Here is a 14,163-nt window from a genome sequence, read left to right on the forward strand (position 1 = left end):
ATGTGATTTACCTCTGGTTTGGCTTTGGGAAATCCTGGATCCTTCCACTTCCACCCAAGCCCACTCCTTCCCTTGGGAGGGCAGAGTTATCCCAGCAGGAGTGCACATCACAACGGTGGCAGCTGGCCCAAGCTCCTGGACAGTATTTGCTTCAACATCAAGCAAAGCCAAGGTTGGAAAAACCAACTGTTAACCAGCAAATAAAAAATCTCAGGAAAAAAAAAAAAGCCCAATTAGGTTTTTGTTTTATTTTTTTTCCCCAGAAAACAGCCAGAAGTTCAAATAACCCCCATTTAATCAGACTACAGCAGCACACTGAGGTAAGGCTCCTGGAGGCTGAGGTTGTGGCTGCCCCTGGATCCCTGGCAGTGTCCAAGGCTGGGTTGGATGGAGCTTGGAGCAGCCTGGGACACTGGAAGGCGTCCCTGGGGGTGGAATAGGATGGGCTTTAAGGTCCCTCCCAACCCAAACCATCCTGGGATTCCACAATTCTGTGACTGAGGCACTTCCCACCCTTCTGAAATCTGAAGCACCAGAACTCCCAGGGATTTGTACAGGGCAAAATTCCAGCTCTAACCTCAACCTCTCACTTAAACCCAAACCAGAACTGAAGTGCTTAGAAAGATTAGAGGGCACAGAACATTGAAGATACAAGTCACAGGAAATAGCTGGGGGACCATTGCTTTGTATCCATTTCCTTGTGGAAAAGGGGTTTTTTCACAGACAAAGTGCTCAGAGCACCAAAACTCCCCGTGAGCAGCACTGACAGGGCAGGGAGGAGGAGCTTGGTGCTGATGCAGGATCTCCCCACCGCTGCAGATCTTGTGGGAAGGGAATTGTGGTAAAACAGTGCTGGGGATGCTGCCAGGCACCTCCCAAAGATCTCTGCCCCTAAAAGGGAATTATTAACATCCTGGTTGTGCTGAGAGTGAGATCTGCCCTTTCAGAGGTGGGACACAGAGCTGGGAAGTCATCTCTGCATGATTTATTTGGGTTCTTTTGGGACAGGAATAAATCCTGCATGGACAAAGGAACACACTCCTTATGGGTTCCTTCTGCTGCCCCAGGGAAAAGCCAAATCACAAATCACCCCCTGATCGTGGAGGGAAAACCAAAAGAGCTGCAATGAATGAAGAGATGGTGGCAGGAGTCCCTTTTGGCACAGGGCTGGCTCTCTCGTGGAGAGCACAGCCATGGGAAGTGTTTGTGACCCAGCCTGCAGCTCTGGGAAGGGCTGGCTGCTGTCACCAGAGCAACAAAACACGGGACAAGGGTGGAGGCAGGGGAGCAGGAATGTCGGTGTGCCTGCTTGGGATCCAAGAGGGCACAGCAGGGTGTTTATTCACAGCCCAGAGAGTTCAGCAGCTTGTTTCCAAACAAGAAGTCACATCCACGAGACGAGCCGTCAGCACAGCTCCCACACGGGGCAGCGGCCAGGAGGAGGAGGAGGAGGAGCAGAGAGGAAAACTCCTGCTCCCTGGGGACTTGGTGACACCTGGCCCACGAGCAGCAGCTCAGTGAGGATGGGAACAGGCTGCAGGCAGGGCTGTCAGGGCCTGGCCCTGCGCAGGCTGGGGTAACTCTGCACAGTCCTGGCAATGGCCTCGTCCAGGCTCACCACGGGGCTGTAGCCCATGGCCCTCTTGGCCCTCTCACAGCTGTAATAGTGGAAGGTCCCAGCCAGGGCCACCCTCATGGGCGTGAAGGTGGCCTTGATGGTCACCAGGGGCCTGAGCAGGGCCAGCAGCAGGGACAGCAGCAGGGCCAGGTAATAGGCCAGCCAGTAGGGGATGTGGTACTTGGGAGGGTCGTAGTCCAGGCCCGTCAGGATGCGGGACATGAAGGTCCAGAAGGGAATTGGCTCGTCGTTGGTGATGTGAAAGGCCTGGGAGAGAGGCAGAGAAGAAGGCAAGGGTTAAAAATCACGGTGGATTTCCCAGGTTTGGCTCTGTGATGGCCTCTCTCCCCCCCTGACCTGGGCCAGAGCACATTGTCCTGACAATGAATTCCCCACCTCTGTGTGCAGACGGGGGAATTCCTGCTTTTCCAAGGAAAACAGCTACTTCCACCAGTCCAGGGCCCAGGATTCCTCATCACTGCCAACCAAACCAGCTGCCACAGCACAGAGCAGACAGGTTAAAACACCCCAGTGTGCTCAGAGCAGGGCTGGGACCAGGAAAAGGTGGAAAAGTTCCTCCTGGTCTGAGCTGTGTCCCAAAAGCCTCTGTGTTTCCATGTGTGCCTCCTGGCTGCCCCCCAGTTCTGCTGCATTGCCCCTCACAAGGAGTTTTAGAACAGGAAATTCCAGATCCCCATCCAGCTCAGCCCAGCTCAGCTCCACCTGCCCACCACAGATGGAAAACCTGGAGCTGCTCTCCTGCAGGATGGATGTCCAGGACACTCCATGGATCCCAGAGGCTGGGGATCCCTTCCCTCCCCTCTTCCTCACCTTCCCACACAGGGGAGAGCCTTTGTGCAGCTTCTCTGCAGCCAGGATGTGCCCGTGCACCACGTTCTCCACGTAGGTGAAATCCACCAGGTTCTTTCCATCCCTGCACACAGAAAAGGAATTTAAACCCCAAGGCAAAGGTGGGCTGGAAATCTGCTCGTGGCAAAAGGAAGGAGAAATTCTACCAGGATCAATTCAGCCCAGGCTTCCCCTTCTCCCACTCTCTGGTGCTTCCATTTCAGGCCGTATTTTTTAGTATTTCATATTTAACAGGGATTTTAATTGGCAGAACCTCAAATACCAGCAGTGGTGTAAGTAATCTGAGCTGGCTCAGATTAATGGCACAGCTCTTTAACAGCTCAAGCCATGCCAGCTTTCCTCAGGGATATTCCTTAGGCATTATGGACACTCACCATGGCAGGGAGTGAGCCCCTAACTCGGGATTTTTTAAGGAAAAAAAAAAAGGAAAGTGAAAAGTAAAAGGAACAACAGAACTGATTTCCTTTTGCTCCCTTCCTAAAGGGGTTTGTGGATCCAGCCCTGGCTCTGAAATGCCTGGGCCTTGCTCACCCAATGATGAACTTCATTTTGCCACTCCGAGCTGCCTGGATGAGGATGGGAACCAGCTGAGGGTCTCTGGGACCAAATATTCCATGGGGACGGATGGCAGTGGTGAGGAAATTGCTGTCAGGGTCGTTTGCACTGAGCACCTCCTGCAGGGAGAGAGGAGAAAATCCAGAAGGAAAACAGAGCTCAGCAATGATCCCATGGCCATCACTGGAGGGGCTGGGCACTCCCCATCTCCTTGGGAAGTGGAAGGATTATTATCCCCTGTGCCTTTCCAAGTGATCCTTCCTTTGTTCCCATCCCTTTTCCCAGTTCTCCTTGATAAGAAAACCAGACAAAAAAATCCCAGTTTTTACGGTTGAGCACGTAATGAATGGACAAAGGAAGGGAAAGCTTTGCTTCTCTCATTTAACACCCCAGAAACCAGAGGAGCTTTCCAAGCCCCTGCACTCCATGAGCTCTGCACGAGCTGGAGCAAAGGGGGACACTCAGGAATTCCATTTCTGTCCCTCCCAGGGACATTCCCACCCCAGGCCTCCCGGAGGGGTGATCCCCTCTCCCTGGAGCTCCAGCAGCACATCCAGCAGCTCTGGAGCAGGTTTCATTCTCCTGGGAGTTCCTAAACAACGTGTTCTCCTCCTTTCCAGCAGCTGCTGGGATTTCTGTGGAGGAGGCACAGAGAAAATCCTTCCAGCTTTCCCCAAAAACAAAGGCATCATCACCAGCACTGGGGCTACCCCTGATTGCTGCTCCTCAGCTTCCCCTTTATCAGTCACTGCAAAGTGCTGCTGAAGGAACAGATGTTTTCACAATTAAAATCAATTAAGCTCTTGTGGAGGAAATTCCTTCCAGCCTCTCACATTGTCAGCATCAGCACGGAAGAGACTCTGAATTCCTGTGGCACAAAAAGCCAAGGATTCTTCCCACAGCTGGAATGCAAGCCGTGAGAAAAGGATCCAAAAAAAGTCTGTTGCCTTTGATTGAAAACATTGTTACCCCACGTTTAAAGCCAGATGCTGCAGCAGTAAAACCACGAGAAGGGCAGATATTGGTGGTGTGCAAGTGCCCAAAGGAGTGAACTCTCAGTCTGGAGATCTTTTTTTACATTAATATTTTCAGTAATGGCCTGTGCCCCTTAGGCCACACTCCCACCTCTTCTCCTCCTCCCTCAGTGCCTTTTTCACATTCCCAACTCTAAATTCAGGCTGAAAACCAGGAAAAGAAGCAGAGAAGCCAAAAACCCTCCCCTGACTGCTGTTAAACCCAAGCTGTGGCAGGTAAGAACTGGGATTATCCCATGGCTCCTCCATGGCAGTGACACCTCTGGCAGCTCTGGAACCACCTCTGCAGTGTCACACAGGATTCCATTCAGCCTCCGGGGCAATTCGTGCCACAGCTTGATTTTGTTCTCTTTTTATTAAGTGAATACATCCAAAAAGAACAACTTAACCACTGGCAAATACCTTCTCCTGCAGGATCTTGGTCTCTGTGTAATAATCGATGGGTTTTTGTGCATAGGGGAGATCTTCTGAGCCATTTTTGATGTCTGTGCCCTCAAAAACCACACTGGCACTGCTGGTTAACACCAATTTCTGCAAGAGACAGGAGAGAAAACAGCTTAAAGCCTGAAAGAAAAGGGTCATTGTTGGAATTCTGGAAATCTGGATTTTAAGATTTTAGTATATTTAGATTTATAAAGGCTGAGTAAAAAGATAATAATGATAATAGTAATATTTAACCAACTGATCCTACAGAAAATAACCTGAGTCTAACAGAAGATGAATAGAAACTGCAGCTAAGAGAAACCCCCCTTTTAAATTAATTCTGTCTCATGATTTAATGCCACCTAAAAGGGATTAAAACATTCCAACAAACACCCAAGACAGTCAATCCAGGGGAAACATCTCCAGGAAAATCAGAATGGAATATTCTTGGAATATTTAACCCACACCCAGTGTTTTAAAGAAAGATTTGCTCATCTTGGCAATAACAGATCACAGTGGATTAAACAAACAAACAAAAAAAGAAACCTTGGATGTTTTTTGTTTGGTGAGTTAAATGAAATGAATATAATACATAAATTTAAAATTAATTAAATAAATGACTTGAAATGAAAATTTATGGGATATCAAAGTAATTTAAGGGGAAAATGCAGTCTCCAATCCCAGGTTGGCTTCCTCAGGCTCTTCCTTTTCTGGGCAATTGACTTTCTAAACCAAATGACACTGAGATCATGGCACGAGTGTGTTCCTCCTCCTTCCACAGTGAGGAACTGATGGAGGGAACAGCAGCATGAATATTCCCACGGCTGGAAAATCCATCTCTGGGGCTGTCCCCTGATGAGAGCAGGAAAGGAGCCACTGGTGAGGTGTTGTTCTGCCAGGGTGACTCCCAGGCTGGACACATTTTAATGGATGCTTTTCCACCACAACGTGGTTTTCTGTGGCAAGCAGAGACCGAGTTCACACCGAGCAGGAGACTCACAGAGCCTCTCTCCCACTGCTTTTCATGGGGCAAGTGGGAATTCAGTACCTCAGAGCCCTTTGTCCCCCTCTCTAACGAGGCTGACACCGGCCTGTGACACAAATGTGACAAAGTTCATCAGCCCCTGCAGGGCTTTTCCACCTTTACCTGCACTCCAGCTTCTCTGCAGGCTTCCACCACTGCCTGGGTTCCCTGGACGTTCACCTTGTAGAAGAGCTCCCTGTTGTCACTGGAAGGGGCTGGGGATGCACAGTGGAACACCACGGACACTCCCTGCAGGGCTGGCAGCAGAGCCTGCAGGGGACCACAGGGGACATGGCAATGGAGCAACAGCCACGGAGGGCATCAGGAAAAAATAACAGCAGGGAGATAAAACAGCTCTTTTTAAAACGGGAAAGCTGCATTTCAAGTCGTGTTCCCTCTACAAAGGTGGGCAGCTGGAAGGGGATTATCATCCAAGGTCCCCACAATGTCCTCACCACACATCATCACGTCATCTCTTCTCCCCAGAGAAATCCTGGGAGCTTCCCCAGAGCTGGGGGCTGTCCAGGCTGAGCTCCCTGTGATTCCCAGCTGCAGCTACAAGGCTCAGCTGGACACTGAGGAAGCAGCAGGTTTAAAGTGTGACACTTAAGCACTTTGAGTGCTGGTGACAGTCCCAAAGTGCCCTCCCACATGGCTCACACAGTCCTTGGCCAAGGCTCCCCCTCATCCCGTCCTGACTGTTGGGAATATGGAGCTGAGGAGAGCCCCCTGCAATTAGCCCAGGGACTGTAATTACAGTGAATCCCAGCTAACAGTAATGCAAAGCACCAGGCACAAAGCCATGCTCTTTTCAGCTCGCAGCAGGAGCCGGGCGTCAGACATCAGACCTGCTCCCTCCAGAGGCAAAGTGCAAGAGCTGCACTTGCCCTTGCTGCCAGTCCTTGCTCACCTCCTTGTCACACAGGTCTCCCAGGAAGAAGGTCACCTGCTGGCTCTCGAAGCGCTGCTGGATGTCGAAGACGTTGACCCTGTAGCCCCTGGCCAGCAGCTGCTCCACCAGGTGCTGCCCCAGGAAGCCCGAGCCCCCGATGACAGTGCAGCTCCTGGCAGCCTGCAGGGACAGGGACACGCTCCACAACACCAGGACAGCAGCACAGAGCTGTGCCCACTGAGCTCTGCCCACTGAACTCTGCTCACTGAGCTGTGCCCAGCTAAACTCTGCCCACTGAGCTGTGCACACTGAGCTCTGCCCACTGAACTGTGCCCACTGAACTGTGCCCAGCTAAACTCTGCCCACTGAGCTGTGCCCACTGAACTCTGCTCACTGAGCTGTGCCCAGCTAAACTCTGCCCACTGAGCTGTGCACACTGAGCTGTGCCCAGCTGCTGCGCTGCAGGAAGCTGAATTGGGACAGCTCAGCTCTGTGCTGTCACACAGACACTCTGCTGGGGTTTTGGGAGGACTCTGCCTCATGCTCACATCCAAGAGGCTCAAGGAGGAGGGAAGGAAAAGAAGACTGGCCCTCATGAGCTCTGCTTGGATAGCAAAGCAAAGAGAATTTGAAAGGAGCCTGCAAGAAATACGGAGAGAGATTTACAAGGGCATGGAGAGGCAGGACACAGGGAATGGCTTCCCAGTGCCAGAGGACAGGGCTGGGTGGGATCTGGGGCAGGAATTGTTCCCTGGCAGGGTGGGCAGGCCCTGGAATGGAATTCCCAGAGAAGCTGTGGCTGTCCCTGGATCCCTGGCAGTGCCCAAGGCCAGGCTGGAGCACCCTGGGACAGTGGGAGGTGTCCCTGCCCTGGAGGGGATGGAACTGGAGCAGCTTTAGGGTCCCTCCCAACCCGGTCCAGTCTGGGATTCTGGGCTGATTCTGTGATTTGCTTCAGCCTCCTGGCACAGCTAATTCAGAACATAAAACCATCACCATTATCAGAACCTGTGACACTCAGAGCCAAGAAAGCAACCAGGTAAAGGCAGGAACTGTCCTTTTGAGCCATTAGTTCTTCCTTTCTTTCTCTTCGAGCTTTGTAAACCAATGATTGGAGTTACTAATTAACAGATTTCAGTCTGGCCACTCTTCTGACTGGAGCGAGACCAAAGACCTCACTGCCAGCACAGAACATCCAGGCCCTGAGTCTGAGAGCTTTGACACAAAGAATGCTCTGTGCTGCTTGGAAAGAGTTTTACTCCTGGTTGTAACACAACCCCCACCTCTGCAGGGACCTCAGAGGGAGCCTGAAGCCCCTGGAGCCACACAAAGACAACGATTGTTCACGGCTCTTCAAGGGCCACATCCTTAAGCAAAGGTCCTCCTGCCAAGTGTTGGGTGATCCACAGGAGAAATTTGAGTTCTCTGAGTTACAGCAAAGCTGGACCAGTTATTTGGGGTGGGCCACGCAGAGGAGAGTCTGATCGGGGTCTGGAGGATAAATCCTGTGAGGAGCAGCTGGGGAAGGGGCTCAGCCTGGGGAAAAGGAGGTTCAGGGGGGACCCTGTGGCTCTGCACAAGTCCCTGAGAGGAGGGGACACCAGGGGGATTTGGGATCTGCTCCCAGGGGACAGGGACAGGAGGAGAGGGAACGGCCTCAGGCTGGGCCAGGGAGGCTCAGGGGGGATATCTGGGGAAATTCCTTCACTGAAAGAGTGGCCAAGCCCTGGAGGGGGCTGCCCAGGGGGGTTTGGAGTCCCCACCCCTGGAAGTGTTCAGGCAATGAGTGGGTGTGACATTTTGGGATGTGGTTTGGAGAAGATGAGGGGGTTCAGTCAGAGGGGGAATGGCTGCTGAGGGGACAGGAACTGTGGCAGCTTCTCCTCAAAGGCAGTCACTCCCTTCCACTGACATTTCCCTTTTCCCTGGACCTTTTCCCATTAAGTCCCTTCCACCTCACACCATTCTGGCATCCCCTGATCCGGTCTCCAGGAACCAAGAGCACCCAAACTGCTCTGAGATGTGCTTGAAGTGAAGTTTTACTGTAGCAAAATGCTGCCCTCTGCCTCTGAGCCCCAGAGCACTGCAGAGGCTTCACAGGAATCCCAGAATCCCAGACTGCTTTGGGTTGGGAGGGATTTTCCAGCTCATTTTATTCCACCCAGGGAATAAATGCCATGGGCAGGGACACCTTCCACTATCCCAGGTTGTTAAAAGCCCCATCCAGCCTGGCCTTGGACACTTCCAGGGATCCAGGGGCAGCCACAATGATACATAATTTTATTTAAAACTCTCTGTAATTTGATATTGCACAGTATAACATCCATGGCAAGCCAAGCTGCATGTCTATATTGATTTTAAGGTACGAATTCAACCTCTCCAAATTACACCTTGGAAAATCAAGTTTTCACCCCAGAATTATCATTAACACAGGATCAGCCTCATGTCTTCCTTAATGATGCACAGAATATTTATGAATTTGTTTCTGCAAGACAAAACTTCCCAAAGCACCATTTGAAGCCCCAACTCACCGATCTGAGGTGTGTGGCCATGGCTTGGATGAGGCACTGTCCACCAGAACCCTTGAAAAAAGGGAGACAATTCTTTTATTCCCAACAAAATAACGCTTTTCCACTTACAGGAATCAGGGTTTGAAGTCATTATGCTGAAGAAGGATGAAGAAAGAGAGTTAATCCTCCCTGTTCTTCCAAACTAAATCAGCAACTTGCAGGTGCTGGCCTGGCTCTTTAGTGCTGATTTCTCTGAAATCCCTTTGAAATTTCACGGGGAAAGCCGGGAGGAGGCAGGATTGGTGCTTGCCCACCTGGGACACCGAGTGGTTTAAAGCTGGGACACCGAGTGGTTTAAAGCCGGGGCACAGGGTGACCGCCCCCCAGCTGTTCCCTCTGCCTCCCCCTGTCCCTCAGCACCTCATCCCTCTCCAAAACGCCCTTTATGAGCTGCTGCACCTGCAGTTCTCCCCCAGCTCTTTCAGCCCCATCTCAGAGCACTGCGCCATCCTTCTCCCCACAGCCGCCAGGACCCTCCCCACGGCCCCAGACCCCCGCCCTGCTCCCGGCACGGCTCCCAGCTCCTTCCCCACAGCCCCAGGACCCTTCCACATTTCCCCAGGACGTTCCTCACGGACCGTAGGCCGTGTCCCAGCCCGTTCCCCGCTGTTCCCAGCACCTTTCCCGGCCGCCAGGACCCTCCCGGACCCCTCACGCCGCCGCCGCCTCAGCCCTCTGGGAGCCCTGGCCACGCCCCCGGCCCCGCCCCTTTCCTGCTCTGCACCAATCAGCGCCGCGCTTTCCCACCAGGCCACGCCCCACTCATCCGATTCCCGCCTCTTTCCCTAGGGCGAGCATCGCGCCAGCCCGTTCTCGCTCGCTGATTGGTCCAACCCCTCCACACTCCGGCCAATCGCGCTGAAGGAAGGAGGAGACTCTCCCACGCGCTCATTCACCTTTGGACCCGCCATGACGCCAGCCAATAGGAGCTCGCGTTGCCATAGCAGCGGCGTGGGGGGCGACAGCCAATGGGAGGGCGCGATATTGCGGCTGCCAGGCGTGAAGCCGGCGGGATGGTGAGGGCGGACGTGAGGGGCTCCGGGGCGGTCAGGGGCCGCTGAGGGCACTGCGGAGACTCAGGAGCTGGGAGGGGGCTCAGGAGCCGTGAGGGGGCTGGGAGGGGGCGGAGAAGGGGCTCGGAAACGTTGAGGGGGCTCAGGAACTGTGAGAGGGCCCAGGGACAGTGATGGGGCTCCGGGACAGTGAGGGGGCCCAGGGACAGTGATGGGGGTTCAGGGGCAGTGATGGGGGCTCAGGGACAGTGATGGGGGTTCAGGGGCAGTGATGGGGCTCAGGGGCAGTGATGGGGGTTCAGGGGCAGTGATGGGGGCTCAGGGGCAGTGAGGAGAATTCAGGGGCAGTGTGGGGGGTTCAGAGGCAGTGATGGGGGTTCAGAGGCAGTGATGGGGGTTCAGGGGCAGTGATGGGGTTCAGAGGCAGTGATGGGGTTCAGGGACAGTGATGAGGGTTCAGGGGCAGTGATGGGGCCCAGGGGCAGTGAGGGGGGTTCAGAGGCAGTGATGGGGTTCAGGGGCAGTGAGGGGGGTTCAGGGGCAGTGAGGGGGGTTCAGGGGCCGTGATGGGGTTCAGAGGCAGTGATGGGGTTCAGGGGCAGTGAGGGGGGTTCAGGGGCAGTGATGGGGTTCAGGGACAGTGATGGGGTTCAGGGGCAGTGATGGGGGTTCACAGGCACTGAGGGGGTTCAGGGGGCAGTGATGGGGCTCAGGGGCAGTGATGGGGTTCAGGGGCAGTGATGGGGTTCAGGGACAGTGAGGTGACTCGGGGGCAGTGATGGGGCTCAGGGGCAGTGAGGGGACCCAGGGGCAGTGAGGGGGTTCAGAGGCAGTGAGGAGGGTTCAGGGGCAGTGATGGGGCTCAGGGGCAGTGATGGGGTTCAGAGGCAGTGATGGGGGGTTCAGGGGCAGTGATGGGGCTCCGGGGCAGTGATGGGGTTCAGGGACAGTGAGGTGACTCGGGGGCAGTGATGGGGTTCAGGGGCAGTGATGGGGTTCAGAGGCAGTGAGGTGACTCAGTGACAGTGATGGGGTTCAGAGGCAGTGATGGGGTTCAGAGGCAGTGATGAGGGTTCAGGGACAGTGAGGTGACTCCGGGGCAGTGAGGGAGCTCCAGGGCAGTGAGGAGGCTCCGGGGCAGTGAGGGGTATCCCCGCTCCCCTCTCCCTGACCCCGCTGTCCCATGCCGAGGCCTCCGGCTTTCAGAAGGCGTCGCTGGGAGCCGCGGCGCAGAGGAGGAGGGCGAGCCCCAAGGCGGAGCTGCCGGAGGAGCAGCAGCGGGAGATCCGCGACGCCTTCGAGCTCTTCGACACCGACGGCAGCGGCAGCATCGATGTCAAGGAGCTGAAGGTCGGGGCTGGAAGGCGCTGTGCTTATAAAGGAACGCAGCCATAAAGGCTAAAATAACCTCCAAAAGCACAGGAGGTTCCTGGGCTTCCCCCTTCCAGAAGAAAAAGGCACCGTTTTCTCTTCAGTTGCAGCTCTTACTGCTCTTGTGCAGTGTGTTTAGGGCCAGGCTGCCCAAAATTCCTGTACAGTCCTGTGCTTTCTGTCCCAACTCCTTCCTCTGTTCATAAAACATCAAAAAAAGGAGCTGGGCACATTAAAAAGGTGATGGGGGAGCTTCCCCTCTTGTTGAGGATTTAATGCTTCATTATTATTGTTATTGTTATTATTATTATTACTATTATTATTATTATTATTGGGGTTTCCTCTCTTGTTGAGGAGTTAATGCTTCATTGTTATTGTTATTGTTATTGTTATTATTATTATTATTATTATTATTATTATTGGGGTTTCCCCTCTTGTTGAGGATTTAACGCTTCTTTATTTTTATTATTATTATTATTGTTGTTGTTGTTGTTATTATTATTGTTGTTGTTGCTATTATCTGGCCCTTTATCAAAGGAGGAAAATGTTTTCCCAACAAGATTTTTATCACCAGAATGGAAAATAAACTCATTTAAATTCCCTGTGGTTGACCAGTTCAAGGTGGTGAGAGTGTGTGTAGGAAATTCCTGGCTTAGCTGAGGGACAATTCCAGAACAGGAATGTTCCTATCCCTGTTTTCTGCATCCTGCTGAGAGTGCAGAGCAGCCTCACTCTCAGCCTGCCTGGTTCTCCAGGACACACTGAATTTTGGAGAGAAAATTCACTTTTCCCCCCTCTCTCCCGTGGTTTTGATGATAATTCTGTCGGATTTGTGACTTCCTCTGTCCTTCCAGGTGGCCATGAGGGCCCTGGGGTTTGAACCTAAGAAAGAAGAGATCAAGAAAATGATCTCAGACATCGATAAGGAAGGGACAGGAAGAATCAGCTTCAGTGATTTCCTGGCTGTGATGTCACAGAAAATGGTATGGATGTTTCACAGCTCCAAACAAAGGGAATTGTGAAGGTGGATGAGGAGCCTTTATCTCTCCTTTTGGGTTTAGAGGGAGATTAAGGCACTGCTTTAATCCTAACAATTAAATGTATAAAAGTTGGGGTGATCCCTATCCTGGGTTCTCTCATTTTTTTCAGGGAAAAATTAAAATCGTGGTTTTAATAGCAGGTTTCTTTAACAAGCAGAGGTGATTTTTGTGTTTGAAAAAAGGGAAAGAAGTTTTTCTCACAGAGGGAAACCAGCTCAGGAATGCAGGAAGCTTTTGGAGGGCTGATGTCTGGCCTGGGGGTGTTTCTTTCCTTGAATTCCAACTTACAGATTAAAATTATTGGAAAATAATAATTTAAAAAATATTAATTTTTTAAATAATATGAAATTATAATAATTTTTAAAATTATGAAAACAATTTAAAACCCAGATATTTAATAGTAGAAGATGCTGATAATGAAATCCCAAAGATATCTGGCTGGCAAGGACAGAAAAAAAATCCCTGAAATTCTGGAATTCTGGTTGTGTCTCTGTCTCCTTTCAGCTTTTAGGTGTAATTCCAGCTCCTTTTATTTGTTCCCAAGGATTTCTCAGTCTATCAGATCTTTTATAACTTTGAGTGTCACCTCCAACACAACCACTCCTTTTTTTTTTTAACCTTAAACTCGTTCTTTCTTCCTTAAGGCTGAAAAAGATTCCAAAGAGGAGATTCTCAAAGCTTTCAAACTCTTTGATGACGATGAAACTGGAAAAATCTCTTTCAAAAACCTCAAACGTGTGGCCAAAGAGCTGGGGGAGAACCTCACAGATGAAGAGCTGCAGGTTTGGACCCGGTGCTTTGGGGGATCTTTGTGCTGGAGCTGGGAGGAAAATCCTCTCTGTGCTGGGAGGAACTTGTGGAATCTGTGGATTTTGAGGTCAAGGATGGGTTGAGGCCACGTGGATGGGATGGGATGGAGCAATGGGATCATCCAGTTGCAGTTTTGTGGAGTAACAGTGGTCTGAAAGGTTCCTCCAGGACTTTCCCTATAACATTTCCTGGTCAGATTTCTCCATAAAACACCCAACAAAAACAGATTTCAGGAAATATATATTTTTTTCTGAGCTTGAGCCAACACTGTCCCCTCCATCAGAGCTAAAGAGTGGCTGGAATTCTGACTGGATGCAGTAGTTCCCAATCACAGCCCCAGCTAACTGCTGACCCCAAATCTCTTGCAGGAGATGATTGATGAGGCAGACCGGGATGGGGATGGGGAAGTGAGTGAGCAGGAATTCCTGAGGATCATGAAGAAGACCAGCCTTTACTGAAGCCCACTGGGATTTATTCCTTGGCACTTGTGTACATTCCTTAGTGAGGGCCTCACCTTTGTAGTGTCTTGATTTCCTTGGAGGCAGCAGAAAATACAGGTCAGTTCTGTTACAAGATTTTTGTGTAGATATTTTGTTGTTGTTTAGCAGTTTTTAAAGTGTTTGGGGGCAGTTTGCACCACCCTGTTTACAGGCAGCAACATGGTTGCTGGTTATGATGTTTACACTGCCTAAAATACACAAATCACATTTTTGGGACCAAAATCAGATCCTTTTCTGACTTAAAGGGTCCAAATGATTTCAGTTTGGTAAAGAGATGACTCAAAACCAGACAGTGTCAATGTATTGCTCAGTGTAAATCTATTTTGGGTTTATGCCTTGGTTTGGGCCCTACAGTGAACTCTTTTTATGACATATTTGCAGGGACTATCTTTTTAGAACCTGTTTTATGAGAATTATCCCTTCTCCCCCTTTTGAGGGCATTC

At 51.4% G+C, this 14,163-nt stretch overlaps 2 protein-coding genes across 2 annotated transcripts; one reads left to right on the top strand and one right to left on the bottom strand.

The window, feature by feature from the left end:
- Window positions 1-1,309: 1,309 nt before the first annotated feature.
- On the bottom strand, window positions 1,310-9,053 carry NSDHL (NAD(P) dependent steroid dehydrogenase-like). The gene is made up of 7 exons (XM_066333891.1): window positions 8,948-9,053; window positions 6,435-6,596; window positions 5,648-5,794; window positions 4,480-4,608; window positions 3,020-3,162; window positions 2,450-2,552; window positions 1,310-1,885 (listed from the first exon to the last, which is right to left on the bottom strand). Exons 1-7 carry the CDS (start codon window positions 8,966-8,968, stop codon window positions 1,550-1,552), a joined length of 1,041 nt encoding a protein of 346 aa, XP_066189988.1. The 5' UTR covers window positions 8,969-9,053; the 3' UTR covers window positions 1,310-1,549.
- A 901-nt stretch (window positions 9,054-9,954) lies between these two features.
- LOC136370455 (centrin-2) lies at window positions 9,955-13,964 on the top strand. Its single transcript, XM_066333875.1, has 5 exons — window positions 9,955-10,002; window positions 11,191-11,349; window positions 12,225-12,353; window positions 13,055-13,192; window positions 13,589-13,964. Exons 1-5 carry the CDS (start codon window positions 9,955-9,957, stop codon window positions 13,676-13,678), a joined length of 564 nt encoding a protein of 187 aa, XP_066189972.1. The 3' UTR covers window positions 13,679-13,964.
- The last annotated feature ends 199 nt before the right edge of the window (window positions 13,965-14,163 follow it).

Source organism: Sylvia atricapilla, chromosome 21 (genome assembly GCF_009819655.1).
Source record: "Sylvia atricapilla isolate bSylAtr1 chromosome 21, bSylAtr1.pri, whole genome shotgun sequence".
In the NCBI taxonomy this organism is placed as follows: Eukaryota; Metazoa; Chordata; class Aves; order Passeriformes; family Sylviidae; genus Sylvia; species Sylvia atricapilla.

Coding starts and splice junctions, on each gene's coding strand:
- NSDHL (XM_066333891.1), bottom strand. CDS start 8,968: ATGGCCACACACCTCAGATCG. Junction 2,553..3,019: donor AAAATGAAGTTCATCATTGG/GTGAGCAAGGCC, acceptor TTCTGTGTGCAG/GGATGGAAAGAACCTGGTGG. Junction 1,886..2,449: donor GCTCTCCCCTGTGTGGGAAG/GTGAGGAAGAGG, acceptor CCTCTCTCCCAG/GCCTTTCACATCACCAACGA.
- LOC136370455 (XM_066333875.1), top strand. CDS start 9,955: ATGGGAGGGCGCGATATTGCGGCTGCCAGGCGTGAAGCCGGCGGGATG. Junction 12,354..13,054: donor CTGTGATGTCACAGAAAATG/GTATGGATGTTT, acceptor TTCTTCCTTAAG/GCTGAAAAAGATTCCAAAGA. Junction 13,193..13,588: donor TCACAGATGAAGAGCTGCAG/GTTTGGACCCGG, acceptor AATCTCTTGCAG/GAGATGATTGATGAGGCAGA.